Genomic DNA, 17,219 nt, shown 5'->3' on the forward strand with positions numbered 1-17,219 from the left:
CAACCTGATCTCTCGGTGGCTCAGCACTTCAATTCCCCCTCCCATTCCGAATCCGACCTTTCTCTCCTGGGCCTCCACCATGGCCAGGGTGAGTCCCACCATAAATTGGAGGAGCATCACCTCATATTTTGCTTGGGTAGTTTACACCCCAGCGGTATGAACATTGACTTCTCCAATTTCAGGTGGTTCTTGTTTTCTCCCTCTTTCCCCTCCCCATCCCAGCTCTGTCTCCCCCTCTTCCTTTCTTTTTCCAGCCCCCCCCCCCCCACCCCCACATGAGTCTGAAGAAGGTCTTGACCCAAAACATCACCTATTTCCTTCGCTCCATAGATGCTGCCTCACCCGCTGCATTTTTGTCTACCGTCGATTTTTCTAGCATCTGTAATTCCTTCTTAAACACGCCTTCAGATGCCCTCACTTTACATCAATGCCCTCTAGTTTTTCATTCCCCTGTCCCATATCTTGCCCCTGATTGTTGTATGTACCTCAATAAGGTCAATAAACTCAGCCTCCAATACTACAGAGCATGCAACCCCAGTATCTCCCAAAAACATAATCACTCCAGTTTGGGCAACAACCTCATGAATCTTTTCTGCATCCTCTCCAGTTTAATGACACCCTTCCGACAACAAAGCAATCAGAGATGCATACAATGTTAAAGAGTCATAGAGTCATAGAGTGATACAGCGTGGAAACAGGCCCTTCGGCCTAACTTGCCCACACCGGCTAACATGTCCCAGCTGCACTAGTCGCACCTGCCTGCATTAGGCCCATATCCCTCCAGACCTGTCCTATCCGTGCACCTGTCTAAAATGGTTCTTAAATTTTGGGTTAGTCTCAGCCTCAACTACCTCATCTGGCAGCTTGTTCCATACACCCACCACCCTTTGTGTGAAAAAGTAATCCCTCAGATTCTTATTAAATATTTTCCTCTTCACCTTTATCCTATGTCCTCTGGTCCTCGATTCACCTACTCTGGGCAAGAGACTCTACCCAGTATATTCCTCTCATGATTTTATGCACCTCTATAAGCTCACCCCTCATCCTCCTGCACTCCATGGAATAAGAGTCCCAGCCTTCTCAACCTGTCCCTGTAGCTCAGACCCTCTAGACCTGGCAACATCCTCTTCAATCTTCTCTGTACCCTTTCCACCTTGAATCTTCCCTGTGCCATTTCCAGCTTGATATTCTTCATCTAATGCTTCAAGAGCGGTGTTAACAATGGCTTGCGCAGCTGTAACATGAGGTCTGAGCTACTGTACTCAATGTCCTGACCAGTGAAGATAAGCATGCCCAACCTGCCAGTGGTGAAAGTCTGTTCCACAACACCCTTCAAGGCCCTGCCATTCAGTTTAGTTTAGTTTATTGTCGTGTGTACAGTGGTACCGAGATACAGTGGCAAGCTTTTTGTTGCGTGCCATCCCGCCTACGGAAAGACTACACATGATTACAATCGAGCTGACTTGGAGTAGCATAGTTAAAGTAAGAGATACTGCTGTTGGTGCTGGGGTTTAAGAGAGTGGAACGATTGTAATGAGTGATCGCAGATCCACTTCTGGGACCAGCACGCAGCGGGCCGCCTTGCTTGGACGCCATCTCTACGACGTAAGTCCTGCAATGGTTCAACTTCCCAAAATGCAACAGCTCTCACTTGGCTGTGTTAATTCCCTCTGCCATCCATTTCCCCAGTCGATCTAGATCCCGTCTAGTCTTTGATAACCTTCTTCGCTGCCCACACCCACAGCCAAGTTTGGTGTCATCTGAAAACTTACCAACAGACATGGCATCTACATTGTCACCTAGGTCATTACTGTAGATCAGTGGTTCCCAACCTTTTTTAGCTCATGGCCCCCTTGGGATCTTTTAATTTTTCTGTGGCCCCCCCCTGACATTATTAGCAGAAAAAAAGTACTTCAATAATAATAATAATAATAATAATAATAAACTTTATTACGGGCTCAAGGTCCAGACAAGGGCAACATTACATTAAAAATGCATTGCATATTAAATATCATAAATATATATAAAATCTTGGTATATCACTTAAAAACATCATAATTTATATTTTTAAAAACACCACAATACTTAAGTTAAAAATCCAGATTAAAAGATGATCAATGTCCTACAACGAGACAACGATACCAGCGTCTCCTCAGCTGGGGTTCGTAGCGTGTGGTGCTAACCCTTATGTTTGTCAAGGCCACAGTAAGCACATTTTTAGAGTCATTTATCCTGCAAATGAATTTATACATGTGGTGTCTTAGGATAGCTTCTAAAGTACTGACTCCTGCAGCCACAAACATATTACTGGCACTACACCATCTAGGTTGCCTTAGCAGTGTTCTCATGGCATCGTTATAAGCCACCTTTAGTCTCTGCATACTTGTCTTTAAATAGTTCGACCACCGAAGGTATTATAATACCTTCCATAAAAATATCAGTGTCTATTAATTGCACATATATTCTCTTTTATTCTATTCCACAAACATCAAAAATATTTCAACTACATAGATTTAAATTTATTAGAACTGAAATTTAGGAGGCAACAGGGTGGTAGCTCTGTGGCCCCCTTCATTGAACCTGTGGCCCCCTAAATCCCAAAAAATTTCTGTGGCCCCCCTGAAATTTGCCATATGGCCCCAGGTTGGGAATCACTGCTGTAGATGACAAACAACAGGAGACTAGCCCTAATCAGTACTTGCCTTTCAAAATGCACGTGAATCCGATCTCTCAGAATCCTCTCCAGTATCTTCCACACCTCTGATTTCAGGCTCACCGGCCTGTGATTCCCTGGCTTGTTCTTTCAGTCCATCCTCAACTCCCTGAAAGTGGCAACACAAGTGGATGGAGTGGTAAAGAAGGCTTACAGCGTGTTATGCTTACCTTCATCATTTGTGGCACTGAGTATTGGGTGCAAGTCTGGTCACCCCATTACAGGAAGGTTTGTGGAGGCTTGGGAGAAGGTGCTGAAAAGGCTTACCAGAGCGCTGCCTGGATTAGAGGGTCTTGTAACTCAGAGGGACAGGCAGCATCTCTGGATAGAATGAATGGGTGTCATTTCGGGTTGAGACCCTTCTTCAGACTGAATCGTAGATTTAAGTTAAGAGGTTCATTTTTTTAGATGAAATGTGCTGAGTAAGTTTTCCACAGAGAATAGTAGGTGCTTGGAATTCGTTGCCAAGGGTGATGATGGAGGCAGATTTGATAGTGCGATTTAAGAGGCTTTTAGATAGACACATGGGTATGCAGGGAATAAGGATCACATACAGGCAGAGTAGATCAGTGTACCTAGGCATTAAGTACAGCATGGCCATTGCGGGCAAAGTACCTGTATCTGTGCTGTTCTATGCAGTTCTTTAAATAAAGGCACAACATTTTCCACCATCCAGTCCTCAAGTAACTTCTCAATGACCAAAGATTATATAACTATCACTGGCAGCTTCTTTCCTTCCTTCCCTGACCATCCAAGGACACACTCTGTCAGATCCAAGGAGTTATCAACTACCACCACCACCTCTTTTGTAATGTGGATAGGGTCCAAGACATCATTATTAACCTCCCTTAAATCTTTAGCTTCCATGAACCTTTCCACAGTAGTTCAGTTTCGTTTAGAGATACAGCCCACCGAGTCCGCGCCGACCAGTGATCCCCGTTACACTAGCACCATCCTACACACCAGCGACAATTTACAATTTCCACCAAAGCCATTTGACCTACAAACGTATACGCCTTTGTAGTGTGGGCGGAAAACACACGCGGTGATGGGGAGAACGTACAAACTCCGGACAGACAGCATCCGTAGTCAGGATTGAACCTGGGTCTCTGGCGCTGTAAGGCAGAAACTCTACCACTGCACCACCATGCTGCCCGGTAAACACAGTAGAGAAATATTCAGTGAAGTCCTTGATCTTAGATGGATAGTCTGGATTTACATCAACATTACATTAGATGTAGTTTTATACTTTTGGAGAATCTTGTATGATTTTCCGTTACCTTACCTGCTATAGTTATCCCATGTTCTTTCATTTCCTCCTGATTTCCCCCTTCCGTATTCCTACATTCCTTACATTACCATGGGATTCCCCTGATCCAAGCTGCCTATACCTGACATATGCACTTCTTTTTGCATAACCAGAGCCTTGATACCCATCATCAATGAATGTAGCTTCTAACTAGTAGGTCTATCTCTTCACTAGTTCTACTGACCCTTCCATTGCCTCTGATTAGTGACATCATTTATCTGGTGTATAGCAAAGGGTGACCAGAATTTGGCCCCAACGCAATTTCAGGAAGAACAAAACTTTTAGTTAGTTAGTTGTTCTAGTTTAGTTTGATTGTCACATGTGACGAGGTACGGTGAAAAGCGTTTTTGTGGCACCAGTCAGCGGAAAGATAATACATGATTACAATCAAGCCAACTGCAGTGTTCACATGCAGGATGAAGGAATAACGTTTAGTGCAAGTAAAGTCTGATTTAAGATAGTCCGAGGGTCTCTGACAAGGTAGATGGCAACACAGTTGGTGATAAGATGAGACAGTTGCCTGTTAACGGCTGGGGAGAAATTTTCCATAAATCTGGGGGTGTGCGTTTACAAACTTCTGTACCTCTTGCCTGATGGGAGAGGGGAGAAGGAGTGACCGGATGAGACTGGCCATTGATTAAGCTGGTGGCCTTGCCGAGGCAGCGTGAAGTGTAGATGGAGTCAATGGAAGCTTTGGTTACACATCTTTGATATTTGATAGTTAAGCTGGATTATATTAGAGCCAGTTCTGAACACACATCACGGCATGGATTGGGAACAGCTCCATTCTAGTCCGCAAGAAATTACAGAGAGTTGTGGACGTAGCCCAGACCATAACACAAACCAACCTACATTCCATTGAAGGTACACAAAATTGCTGGGGAAACTCAGCGGGTGCAGCAGCATCTATGGAGCGAAGGAAATAGGCGACGTTTCGGGCCGAAACCCTTCTTCAGACTACATTCCATTGACCCCATTTACACCTCACGCAGGCTTGGCAAGGCCACCAACATAATCAAGGAGGTCAAAGGTCAAAAACTTTATTTACCATTTGTGCTTACACACATAGGAACTCTTGTGCGGCTATTCAGAGAGTCAAGTTACGTTAAAAACTTAAAATTAAAAAAATTTTAATTAAATTTTTTTTTAAAAAGACACACAGAAGACACATAGAGCATTGTAACTTGCACAAACACTATATCAGGACATCAGTTCATTTTGTTGTGTTTTGGCCAAGAGTCTCACTGTTGCAGGGAAGAAGCTCTTAAAAAAGCGTGTTCTTTTTGTGGCGATGCTGTCCGCTCGTCTGTGCCTGAGGTTGTATGTGCAGTTTTTGTGTTTGAGCAGGGAGTGAGCTGGATGTAGTGTGTCTCTAATGATTCTCCCTGCTCTTTTTTGACAGCGCTGTGTGTAGATTGTGTCCATGGAGGGGAGTTCAGTTCTGATGATCCTCTCAGCAGTCTTTATGACTCTTTGCAGAGCCTTCCTCTCTATCTGTGTGGTGTTTCCATACCACACCATGATGCCTGTGGTGAGGATGCTCTCTACCAGTCCTTTGTAGACCTGGGTGAGAGGGCGACAGTGCAGACCAGCTTTTCTGAGCAGCCTGATGAAGTACAGTCTCTGCTGGGCTTTTTTTCACTGTGGCTGCAGTGTTCAAAGTCCAGTTCAGATCTGATGTTATTTGTAATCCCAGGTATCTGTAACTGTCAGCCCTCTCCACCACAGTCCCCTTGATGATGAGGGGCTGCAGGGGGGGTGGATTTTTTCTGAAGTCCATTATTATTTCTTTTGTCTTGTCTGTGTTGAGGCTTAGGTCGTTCACCTCACCATAGGCAAGAATGTCGTTCACCAGACTCCTGTAGCCCGACTCGTCCCCCCCCTTGATGAGGCCCAGGATGGTGGTATCATCCGCATACTTAATAATGATGGTGTTTTCCTGGGTGGAGACACAGTCGTGTGTGTACAGGGTGAAAGGTTTGGGACTGAGACAGCAGCCTTGTGGTGATCCTGTGCTGACGGTGAGCTCTGCAGACACCCTCCTTCCCATCCTCACCACCTGTGGTCTTTCAGTCAGGAAATCTAAGATCCAGTTGCAGGTGGGAGTCGGGACGCTGAGGTCTGTCAGGACCAGCCTCACCCATGGTCACTCCTTCTTCTCCCCTCTCTCATCAGGCAAGAGGTAAAGAAGCCTGAAAACACACACCTCCAGGTTTAGGGACAATCTCATCCCAGCTGTTATCAGGAAACTAAACAATCCTATCTTCAACTAGAGAGCGGTCCTGACCTCCCATGTACCTTATTTGGAAGCCTTTAATTGGACTTTTCTTGCACTAAACATTTGTCGTTTATCATTGGATTCTGGGCGGCTTGATTGTGTTCATGTATAGTCTTTTGTTTGACTGGATAGCAGGCAAATAAAAGCTTTTCACTGTACCTCGGCATTCATGAAAATAATAAATGAAATAAACATAGTAGATTTAGGTACATTTACTGGTGATTTAATTGACGATATTGTAAACCTTGACCAAAGTGTTTCAAATTGAAATGTGTGGGAGGTGGGGTTGTATCTTCTGCAACAGGATATCTTTGCTAACAGCTGTAAGTGAAACAGATGATTGGCTCTCTGCTCGGTGTTGCCCCTTATCTCTATGTTTGAGTTCATCCTATAGACCATGAGTGCGGCCCCCAGGGCCAATGGGAAGGTGAGGGGGGGGGAGAGGCGGGTCAGTGTGGATGGCAATAAATACCGTGCGCATCGAGCAGGAGTTATCTTGCAAGTACTGAGAGATCTGGAAGAGCAAAAAACACCGCAACAATGGTCTTCTCAGTAGCCGACAAGCATGCAATAGAAAAAGTGGCCCTACAAATAAAGCCAAAGGCTGCAGCTATTGGTGCAGATGCTTTAGCCAGGTAATGTTCTTAAACGTTCTGCATATTGACTGTTCTTTCATCGATTATTTGTGATTGTGAACATTTTGCTTGCATTTCCAGAGAACAGCGATACAATTAATAAGTGTGCAATAGCATTCTCTGCATGGAGTTGAAGTTTTACCAAACTAATGTAATTGCTGGTCTGAACGTAATGGGGTTGTAATCTGAGGAGAGATTTATTGGAACCTGCGTCTGCAAATGACTTCTGCCTTTCTTTTCCATGTTCCTTGAAGGCTGTTTGAGCTCCATCCTCAAACCAAGACATACTTCCCGGATTTCAAGAGCTACCTTGCCACTGATCATCATGTCATAGCTCATGGCACCAAGGTATTTGATGCCTTGGTGAAGGCCGCTGAACACTTGGACGACCTGCCCAAACACCTGGAGAAGCTGGCCAAGAAACATGGCACTGAACTCCTTGTGGATCCTCACAACTTTGTGGTAGGTAACCCTTTCATATCCTTCCTCGTCACCATGTCACAGACCCTGACGTTAGGGTCAGATAAACAGCAATGCAGGTTCAAGTTCATTTACGTGAACTCTCCGCAGTCTGAATGTGTAACCGTGTTCGGTTTAGCTGGGAATATTTTCTCCTGTACATCATCACAAAGTGCAAGCGAGCAAAAAAATGATGCGTTGAGAATATATTAGCACCACCTGACATTGTCCTGTTTTACTCTTACAGCTGTTTTCAGACATCATTGTGGCCACCTTGGCCATTCATCTGCCTTCGTTCACCCCTGCAACTCATACTGCCGTCGACAAATTCCTTGAGGAAGTTGCACATCAATTGAGCTCCGCGTACCGCTGAAGATGCAGTCAAACAACTATGGTGGAAAACAGCAAGATCATCATTCGAATCCCCACCTGCCTGTTTTCTCAAAATGCCGGCTAATAAAATAATTATTCCTTTAAATGCAAATATTTTCGCCCTCTTTAATCTTTTTCACATTGTGTCTTCCATTAACTTTTGACATAATTAGTAAACTGAGTGCTCAATAAACATTAATTTTCATTAATGCTTTATCGTTTGCCGTGGCTGATTTATTAAACATTACACAATTTCAGAATACAAATGACATCAGATATGTCAGACATGTTCATGGCAAGATCACATAGAACACCACAGGGTCCTCATCTCTATCACAATCTCTATGAGATAAGAAGAGAGGGGATGGAGAACTTGGTACATAGAAATATTCAGCTGTCATAAATCCCTGTTAATATGGTGGTTACTTCTCTCATTGTAAATGAATCAGACTCACTGCAAATCTTCCTAAAAAGCAACAATTCTGCATGAAGGCATCAAAATCTCTTCAGCTGACTTTTACACGTTCAACAAAATATCAAGACTTATAACTCAAATCAAGCTTTATGCATTAAATATTAGTTTGTTTTCCAAAACTGAATTACCAATGCAACTTTAAATACCCAGTCACCTAATTATAAAGCACTCAATGTCTGATGGTAAAAACTGGGCAAACAATCTTTAGACTTCAGACTTCAGAGATACAGTGTGGAAACAGGCCCTTTGGCCCACCAAGTCCATGCCAACCAGCAATCACCCCTGTATGCTAACACTTTCCTACATGCTAGGGACGATTTATTGTTTTTACCAAAGACATACAAACTTGTATGTCTTTGGAGTGTGGGAGATGCAGTCAAACAACTATGGTGGAAGACAGCAAGATCATCATTCGAATCCCCACCTACCTGTTTTCTCAAAATCCTAGCTAATAAAATCATTATTCCTTTGAATGCAAATATTGCGTTTGCTTTTGCTCCCTCGCTTTAATCTTTTAAATGTTGTCAATAATGAACTTTGGCAAAATTGGTAAAACTGAGCGCTATATAAACATTCACTTCCATCCATGTTTTAGAGTTTGTTGTTGCTGATTTATTAAAACGTGCACAAATTTTAGAATACGAACCATGAAACATGTCACGCGTGTCCGTGGCAAGATGACAGAGAATACCCTTAGGGCGCTCTTACCTATCCTGACTCGGTGGTAGAGTTGCTGCCTTATAGCGCCAGAGACCCGGGTTCGATCCTCACCACGGGCGCTGACTGTACGCTGTTTGTATGTTCTCCACGTCACCTGCTGGGGTTTCATCCACGAGCTTCGGTTTCCCCTCACACTCCAAAGACGTACAGATTTGTAGGCTAATAGGCTTGGTAAAGTTGTAAATTATCCCAAGTGTGTGTAGGATGGTGTTAGTATGCGGGGATCGCTGGTCGGCACGGACTCGATGGGCCGAAGAGCCTGTTTGTGTGTTTCCGTGTTTCCGTGTATCTTTAAAGTAAACTAAATTAAATATCGTGAGAGAACTACAAACACGAAGGAGAAATTCCTACATGAAAGCATTCTGCCATCATAAATGCTTGTTTACGTGGTGGTCACTTTTACCATTGTAAATGGATCATAGAAATATAGAAACATAGGTGCAGGAGTAGGCCATTCGGCCCTTCGAGCCTGCACCGTCATTCAATATGATCATGTCTGATCATCCAACTCAGTATCCTGTACCTGCCTTCTCTCCATACCCCCTGATCGCTTTTGCCACAAAGGACACATCTAACTCCCTCTTAAATATAGCCAATGAACTGGCCTCAACTACCTTCTGTGGCAGAGAATTCCAGAGATTCACCACTCTCTGTGTGAAAAATGTTTTCCTCATCTCAGTCCTAAAGGAATTCCCCCTTATCCTTAAACTGTGACCCCTTGTTCTGGACCTCCCCAACATCGGGAACAATCTTCCTGCATCTAGCCTGTCCAACCCCTTACGAATTTTGTAAGTTTCTATAAGATCCCCCCTCAGTCTTCTAAATTCTAGCGAGTACAAGCCGAGTCTATCCAGTCTTTCTTCATATGAAAGTCCTGACATCCCAGGAATCAGTCTGGTGAACCTTCTCTGTACCCCCTCTATGGCAAGAATGTCTTTCCTCAGATTTGGAGAGCAATACCAAAACCCTGTACAACTGCAGTAGAACCTCCCTGCTCCTATACTCAAACCCTTTTGCTATGAATGCTAACATACCATTCGCTTTCTTCACTGCCTGCTGCACCCGCATGCCTACTTTCAATGACTGGTGTACCATGACACCAACCATGATCAAACTCACTCAAACAAAAATTGGAGTACTCAACAATGGCACAGATTTTAGATGTGCAGGAAGGAACTGCATATGCCGGTTTAAACCAAAGATAGGCTCGAAAAGCTGGGGTAACTCAGCGGGACAGGCAGCATCTCAGGAGAAAAGGAATGGGCGAGATTTCGGGTCGAGACTCTTCTTCATACTGCAGTCTGCAGTCGCCTTGTCCATTTCTCCAGAAATGCTGTCTGACCCGTTGAGTTACCCCAGCTTTTCGTGTCTCTCTACAGATTTGAGAGAGTGAGATTCATTGCCAGACATCGTCGATATATTAAATGTTCAAGAGTCATTTCACATGACCGTAGTCAAGGAAACAGCAGCATACCAATAGTCCGATTATTGTAGCAGTATAGCAAAGACATCTCTGCTGTCCTTTCTTGGTGTTTCATATATTACGCCCTCCCACCCCCCCCCCCCCCCATCTTTCCCTCCCAACTCCAGTCCCGTCCCGACCCCCTGGGAAACTGAAGGGAGCGACAATCAACTGCCACGGATACAAATAATGTAATACACAAGAAAGGGCAGATGCTGGTTGACAAAAAGTGAACACACAGTGCTGGAGTAACATAAAGACACAGCAGAATTTTGGAAACTTCACCCCATCACCCATTCCTTCTCTCCAGAGATACTGCCTGTCCCGCTGAGTTAAAGAGTGCGCACGGTAGACTCACGAGTCACTACGGTAAACTCACGGGCTACTACGTTCTTACAACGAGTTTAAAAGTTTAAGATTTTTACTTCAAGAGTAAATTTGGCTCGTGGAAATCTTTCATCATGTTGAAAGAGTTTCACGAGTTAACAAGTTTCCCCGAGTTCCTGCCGTTAGCGTTACGAGTTCCGACGTTCCCGCTACGTTAATTCTACGTGATTACCAAGAGTTTGATTTGTTTTAAGCTCGGGATCACTCGTGGGTGGACTCACACCATGAGACAGGGCCATTAGAATCTGTCAATTTCCACTTTAAAAACACCCAATGATTTGGCCTCCACAGCCGTATGTGGCAATGAATTCCACAGATTCATCAAATTCCGATGAAATAAATTCCTCCTTATCTTCTTTCTAATGGTACCTCCTTTTATTCTGAGGCTGTGGCCTCTAGTCCTAGACTCTCCCACTAATGGAAACATCGGTAGCCGGTTCGAATCCCGCTTGGAGTGCATACTGTCGTTGTGTCCTTGGGCAAGACACTTCACCCACCTTTGCCTGTGTGTGAATGTGTGTGAATGTGTGTGAGTGATTGGTGGTGGTCGGAGGGGCCGTAGGCGCAGATTGGCAGCCACGCTTCCGTCAGTCTGCCCCAGGGCAGCTGTGGCTACAGAAGTAGCTTACCACCACCGAGTGTGACTGAGGAGTGAATGAATAATGCGATGTAAAGCGCCTTGAGTATTAGAAAGGTGCTATATAAATCCCATCCATTATTATTATTATTATCCTCTCCATATCCACTCTATCCAAGCCATTCACTATTCGGTAAGTTTCAATGAGGTGTCCTCTCGTCCTTCTTAACTCCGGCCAGTACTGGCCCAGAACCATCCAACGCTCATCGCAAATTAACCCGATCATCCCCAGGATCATTCTCATAAAGTACCTCTGGATCCTCTCCATGAGCAGCCCATACTTTGTCAGACATGGTGCCCAAAACTGCTCACAATACTCCAAATGCAGTCTGACCAGTGCCTTATAAAGCCTCAACATTACATCCTTGTTTTTTGTATTCTGGCCCTTTCTAAATAAATGCTAACATTTTCCTTTCTTACTGCTGATTAAATTACAACCAACCCTTTTGGATGTTCCACTAGGGGCGCCGGGATGTTGGCAGCCTCTGCCTACAGTCTCTCCGTTTTTTTCAATCTTTTTTTTATTTTAGTTTGTCTTAACATTTTGTTTTGGAGATTTCCTTAGTTTTTCTATGTGGGGGAGGGGGAACCGCTTCCCAGTCAACCAGGTCAGCTCCCGATGTTACCGTCCACAGGGCCCATGGCCGAAGCCTCGCGTGTGTGCGCATGCGCGAGCACGGCCGCCAAGAAATTGTGTCCCCCACATGTTTTGATAGCGATTTCCGAGCCTGGCCATGATCATGTTGAACGGCGGTGCTGGTTCGAAGGGTCGAATGGCCTAAGCCTGCATCTATTTTCTGTGTCTGAAGAAGGGTTTCGGCCCGAAACGTCGCCTATTTCCTTCGCTCCATAGATGCTGCTGCACCCGCTGAGTTCCTCCAGCAATTTTGTGTACCTTCGATATTCCAGCATCTGCAGTTCCCTTTTGAACTCTATTTTCTGTGTCTATGTTTCTATGTTAACACTCAGTTTAAACAAGCATATTGTCCCCAATTCCATTTGCTCCAATTTTGAGTGAAGAAGGATCTAGACCCGAAACGTCACCTATCCATGTTCTCCAGAGATGCTGCCTGCCATGTGGTGTTTCTCCAGCACTTTGTGTCCTTTTGTTCACCTCCTCCTGCATGTAACCTTATCAAAAGCCTATTGATAAACCAACACACCACAATACCTAGATAGTCGCAAAATGCTGGAGTAACTCAGCAGGACAGGCAGCACCTCTGGAGAGAAGGAGTGGTCGGGTCAAGACCCTTCTTCAGAATTCTGAAGAGATGCTGCCTGTCCCACTGAGTTACTCCAGCATTTTGTGTCTATTTTCAGTATAAACTAGCAACACTACAAGCCCTGAACCCTGTTCAATATTAACCATAATATCCTCTATCTCCTTAGATCTCTCTTTGAAACCTCACAAAGGTTAATTATCCGGAATTTGTCCGATTTTAAGGTCTAACTTTTCCAGTACTATCGTTTTACTACTTTTTTTGCAATCTATTTACTCACGTGGTTTCTTGGTTCTATCATTTTTTTTTTCTGGTGGAACATGAACATAAGGTATTTGCTCTATACTTCTTCCATTCAATTATTAATTACGTTATAATGTAATTATTTAAATATTCCCCATTTTTAAATCCCTTCACTCTGTTTGTAAAAAAACATGCATTTGGCCGAAGAGGCCTTTTCCTTTTTACAGATGATGTGACTGACAGATGTGTTTAGAATCCATTTTTGCAAGTTGCACCTCAAATTCCATTTTCCCATTAAGTATCAATTCCCTGAATTCGAGATACGCCTAGTCATAGGGCTTTACTGCTTGTCCGGTTTTTTTGGATGCCTTTGCCTTAAATTTAATACTGTCTTTAATTTCTCCGGTAATACAGAGTTTACAATTCTGTGCCTCTGAAGCAAAACATGCACTTTTTTTCTAGAATCCAGTGAATGTCTCCCCACTGCTATGTTCTTTGCTCCAGTTTCTCAAACTACCATTGCCGAACAGCTCAAATCTTCTTTTTTCTTTCTTGGATTAAACATACTGGTTTTACTTTGAGTATCACTTTTCAACACGTGGACCTGAGGTTATAGTCACTCTTTGCTGGGAGATATTTCTCCGCGGTTTATTAATTAACACTCTCTTAGAGCACAGAACTTGATCTAAAACCATCTGTGAACACAAAATGCTGGAGTAACTCAGCGGGTCAGGCAGCTTTCTCTGGAGAGAAGGAGTGGGTGGCGTTTCGGGTCGAGACCCTAAGTCAGACCTCCTCCTAAAACCGCCTGCTTGTAAAAGGTCCCATCTGCAAAATCCTATATCTTTAATCAGACTTTATCTGACTCAATGTTATATCTAGCACTAAATGTGGTAACCTTTATCCTTTATCAGTACACTACGACCACCTTGAGTATATTCATGTGTAGTCATTTTGTTCACTGGGTAGCATGCAAACAAGAACTTTTCACTGTACCTCAGCACATGTGGCAATAATAAATAAACTAAACTAAAATAAACTAGACATATAGGTGCATATTGCTCATAAGATATTATACAAGGTGAGGGTTTGCTTTCAACATCAGAATGCATATATTTCTGCCTATTGAAAGTTTTTTGTTGTTGTTTTTTAAAATTTATTTATTAGAAGTAAGTACAATACATTGGTACAAAAATTTTGTTAACATATTACATTCTCTGTACAACTTCCTTTTTTTTTTAAAAAGAGGTGAGAAAAGAGAGGAAAAATAGGTTGTGAAAAGTGAAGGATAGACTTGTGAACATGAGTGAAAAACAGATAAAGAAAAAGTGAAAAAAAGGAATAAGTGAAGAAGGGAAGCAGGAGGGAGATTATTCAGTCGCCACAAGGAGATTAATTTTTTATATTCTGAATCATCTTTCACCCATACCTGAAAATTTTAGTTTTCATTATACAATGTCACCTATTGAAAGTTATTCTGTTTAATGGGGAAATGTAAGTGCTAAATGGAAATGTAATGTTGAACTTCAGGAGAGGGTTGTACAGTTTAAAAGTGAATGCCTTGAGATATTATTCAGCAGAATTGGGTTGTGCTTTGTGTTGGAGGGGGGGGGGGGGGGGTGGGGGGTGGGGGGGGGGGGGGGGGGGGGGGGGTGGGGGGGGGGGGGGGGGAGAAGTGAAGCACAAACAGCAGGTGTTTATCTTGCCGCTCGGTGAAGCCTATTGATGGAAAGTGGGTCCAGCCCACAAGCAGTCAGCCTATTACAGTCGGGTCTCGGTCAGAGATGAGCTCCGCTGCAGCCTATAAAAGTGAAGGCAGAACTCCAGACCGACACAGCTATCTTGTGCAAGAAGTGGCAGTGAAATCTTAACCTCCAAAATGGTGCACATAACACCAGAAGAAGCCCACACCATCGGGGACATCTGGAAGGAGTTGGACAAGCAAACGACAACTGCCCTAGCCCTAGAAAGGTATGATGAAAATGTCTATTTGATTTAAGTTTAATTTGTGCATTATATTTTCAAGTCTGGTTGCAATGAAGGTTCTTTCATTCTCAATGCATTCATAAACCTTGTTACAGGTTGAGGGAGTTGGTATTCAACAGGACACGGAGGTTCCAGTCAGCTCTATGGATGCTCAGTTGTTAGCATGATACAAATTGACCCAATGATGAGCCGGGAGGGTTAAATGGATTTCAATCTTTCACAAAACCCTCAATGACTTTTGCTTTTCCCCTCCAGGGTGTTCACGGTCTATCCCTGGACGACCAGGCTGTTTAGCAGCTTCAAACATGATTTCAAAGCCACCGGCAGTGGTGTCCAAGGTCATGCAAAGAAAGTTGTAGGGGCTCTGAATACGGCAGTCCTTCGCCTCGGTGACCTGGAAGCTGCCTTCCATGAACTCAGCAAGAAACATCAAACCATCGGAGTGGACACTCAAAACTTCAAGGTAGGAACTTGAGTGGAATGTTGACTCACTAATCCTTATTCACCATTCATCAGCTGCAGCAATGTGTGGCAGTGGTTAGTGTGGCTGCTGCACAGCTCCAGAGACGATGGTTCAATCCTGACCTTGGCTACTATCTTTCAAGAGTTTCCTTCAGGTTTCTGTAGCTACAAGTTAATCAGCTACTGTACATTACCCAATGGGTTGGCAAAAAGAATCTAAGGGGCTTTGCTGGACATATGGGAGCAAAATAAGTTATAGGATTGCAGGGAAAAAGGAGAGGGCTAATTCGCTTGCACCACTGGGAGGTGGCATCTACTCAGTGGGCCGAACGACCTCATTCCGTGCCATTGCCTGTGAGATCACTGGAGGGTTTGGGGTTTCGATTTCTAGTTTTGTTTCATATTTTCTATAATAATTGTTGTTTTCTTTTCCAGCTTCTGGGCCAGACCTTCATCGTTGAGCTCGCCATTCACTTCAAAGGCAGGTTCACTCCCGAGGTTCATGAAGCTGCATATAAGTTTTTCTTGGCAGTTGCAGGAGCTCTCTCCGCTCAATACCATTAGATCTGCATCCATCTGCATCCTCCACCATCTTCAAGAAGTGCAATGAGAACATGCATCCTTGCCTCAATACACTCTGTGTGCTTAATGAATTTGTGTAACACCAGGTTCAAATTATGCTAAAATAAAGGTGGTGCAATAATTCACTTTGTATGGTAATTTTGCCTGAAATTTCAATAAAACTTTCTTCTGCTTCAATAAAGAAACAATCTTTCCCTCACAGTTGCCTCATGTACATTCTTCATTCGGGATAAATAAAACGCTAAGATCCATGACTCAGTGTTGATTCACTGGAATTTAGAGGGATGAGAGGCAATCTTATAGAAACATATACAATTCTAAAAGGATTGGACAAGCTAGATGCAGGAAAAATGTCCCCGATGTTGGGGGGGGGGGGGGCTTAACCAGGTGGTTGGACAAAGACCAGAGATGAAAAAGCAGAAGGTTTGAGACAAAAGGATTGAAGAATTGCGAATTGTGAAGCCAGAGGAAGGAATGTAGGTGGAGAGGAAGGAAGAGGGGAGACATTGGTTTGAGTCAATGTGGGGCACAGAAGAGAGAAGGGGTCGGGGGAGTGGAGGGGGGCAGAAAGGGGGGTTGTGGGGACGGGAACGAGAATTCAATGTTCATACCTTTGGTTTTACACACATACTCCGCCTCCTTTCATCCACTGAGGTAATATGGTAGAGATGATAAACGAGAAAGGCCAAACATCCTAATGGGATTACACTACAGGCACAGGCTCACTAATAACCAGTAGCAAACCCTCCCCTGGTACTTTACCTTGCAACCGCAGAAAATGCTACACTTTTCGCTTTACTTGCCCCCATGATTCCATCAAGGACCTAAGCAGTCTTTCCAGGTGAGGCAGAGGTTCACCTGCACCTCCTCCAACCTCATCTATTGCATCCGCTGCTCTAGGTGTCAGCTGCTCTACATCGGTGAGACCAAGCGTAGGTTTGGCGATCGCTTCGCCCAACGCCTCCGCTCAGTTCGCAATAAACAACCTGGTCACCCGGTGGCTCAGCTCTTCAACTCCCCCTCCCATTCTGAATCCGACCTTTCTCTCCTGGGCCTCCACCATGGCCAGGGTGAGTCCCACCATAAATTGGAGGAGCAGCACCTCATATTTTGCTTGGGTAGTTTACACCCCAGCGGTATGAACATTGACTTCTCCAATTTCAGGTGGTTCTTGTTTTCTCCCTCTTTCCCCTCCCCATCCCAGCTCTGTCTCCCCCTCTTCCTTTCTTCCCCCCCCCCCCCCCACCCCCACATGAGTCTGAAGAAGGTCTCGACCCGA

The 17,219-nt window shown here is 44.1% G+C and overlaps 1 protein-coding gene across 1 annotated transcript; it reads left to right on the plus strand.

The window, feature by feature from the left end:
- Positions 1-6,774: 6,774 nt before the first annotated feature.
- LOC116985437 lies at positions 6,775-16,139 on the plus strand. Its single transcript, XM_033040228.1, has 6 exons — positions 6,775-6,935; positions 7,190-7,397; positions 7,642-7,766; positions 14,726-14,881; positions 15,152-15,359; positions 15,794-16,139. Exons 1-6 carry the CDS (start codon positions 6,841-6,843, stop codon positions 15,920-15,922), a joined length of 921 nt encoding a protein of 306 aa, XP_032896119.1. The 5' UTR covers positions 6,775-6,840; the 3' UTR covers positions 15,923-16,139.
- Positions 16,140-17,219: the final 1,080 nt, after the last annotated feature.

Source organism: Amblyraja radiata, chromosome 22, assembly GCF_010909765.2.
Source record: "Amblyraja radiata isolate CabotCenter1 chromosome 22, sAmbRad1.1.pri, whole genome shotgun sequence".
In the NCBI taxonomy this organism is placed as follows: Eukaryota; Metazoa; Chordata; class Chondrichthyes; order Rajiformes; family Rajidae; genus Amblyraja; species Amblyraja radiata.

What these genes read in the sequence shown, in the direction of transcription:
- LOC116985437 (XM_033040228.1), top strand. Translation starts at nt 6,841, where the DNA reads ATGGTCTTCTCAGTAGCCGACAAGCATGCAATAGAAAAAGTGGCCCTA. An exon ending in TTGAGCTCCGCGTACCGCTG is followed by an intron (nt 7,767 to 14,725) that starts AAGATGCAGTCA and finishes ATAAAAGTGAAG; the next exon opens with GCAGAACTCCAGACCGACAC. An exon ending in TGGACACTCAAAACTTCAAG is followed by an intron (nt 15,360 to 15,793) that starts GTAGGAACTTGA and finishes TTTCTTTTCCAG; the next exon opens with CTTCTGGGCCAGACCTTCAT.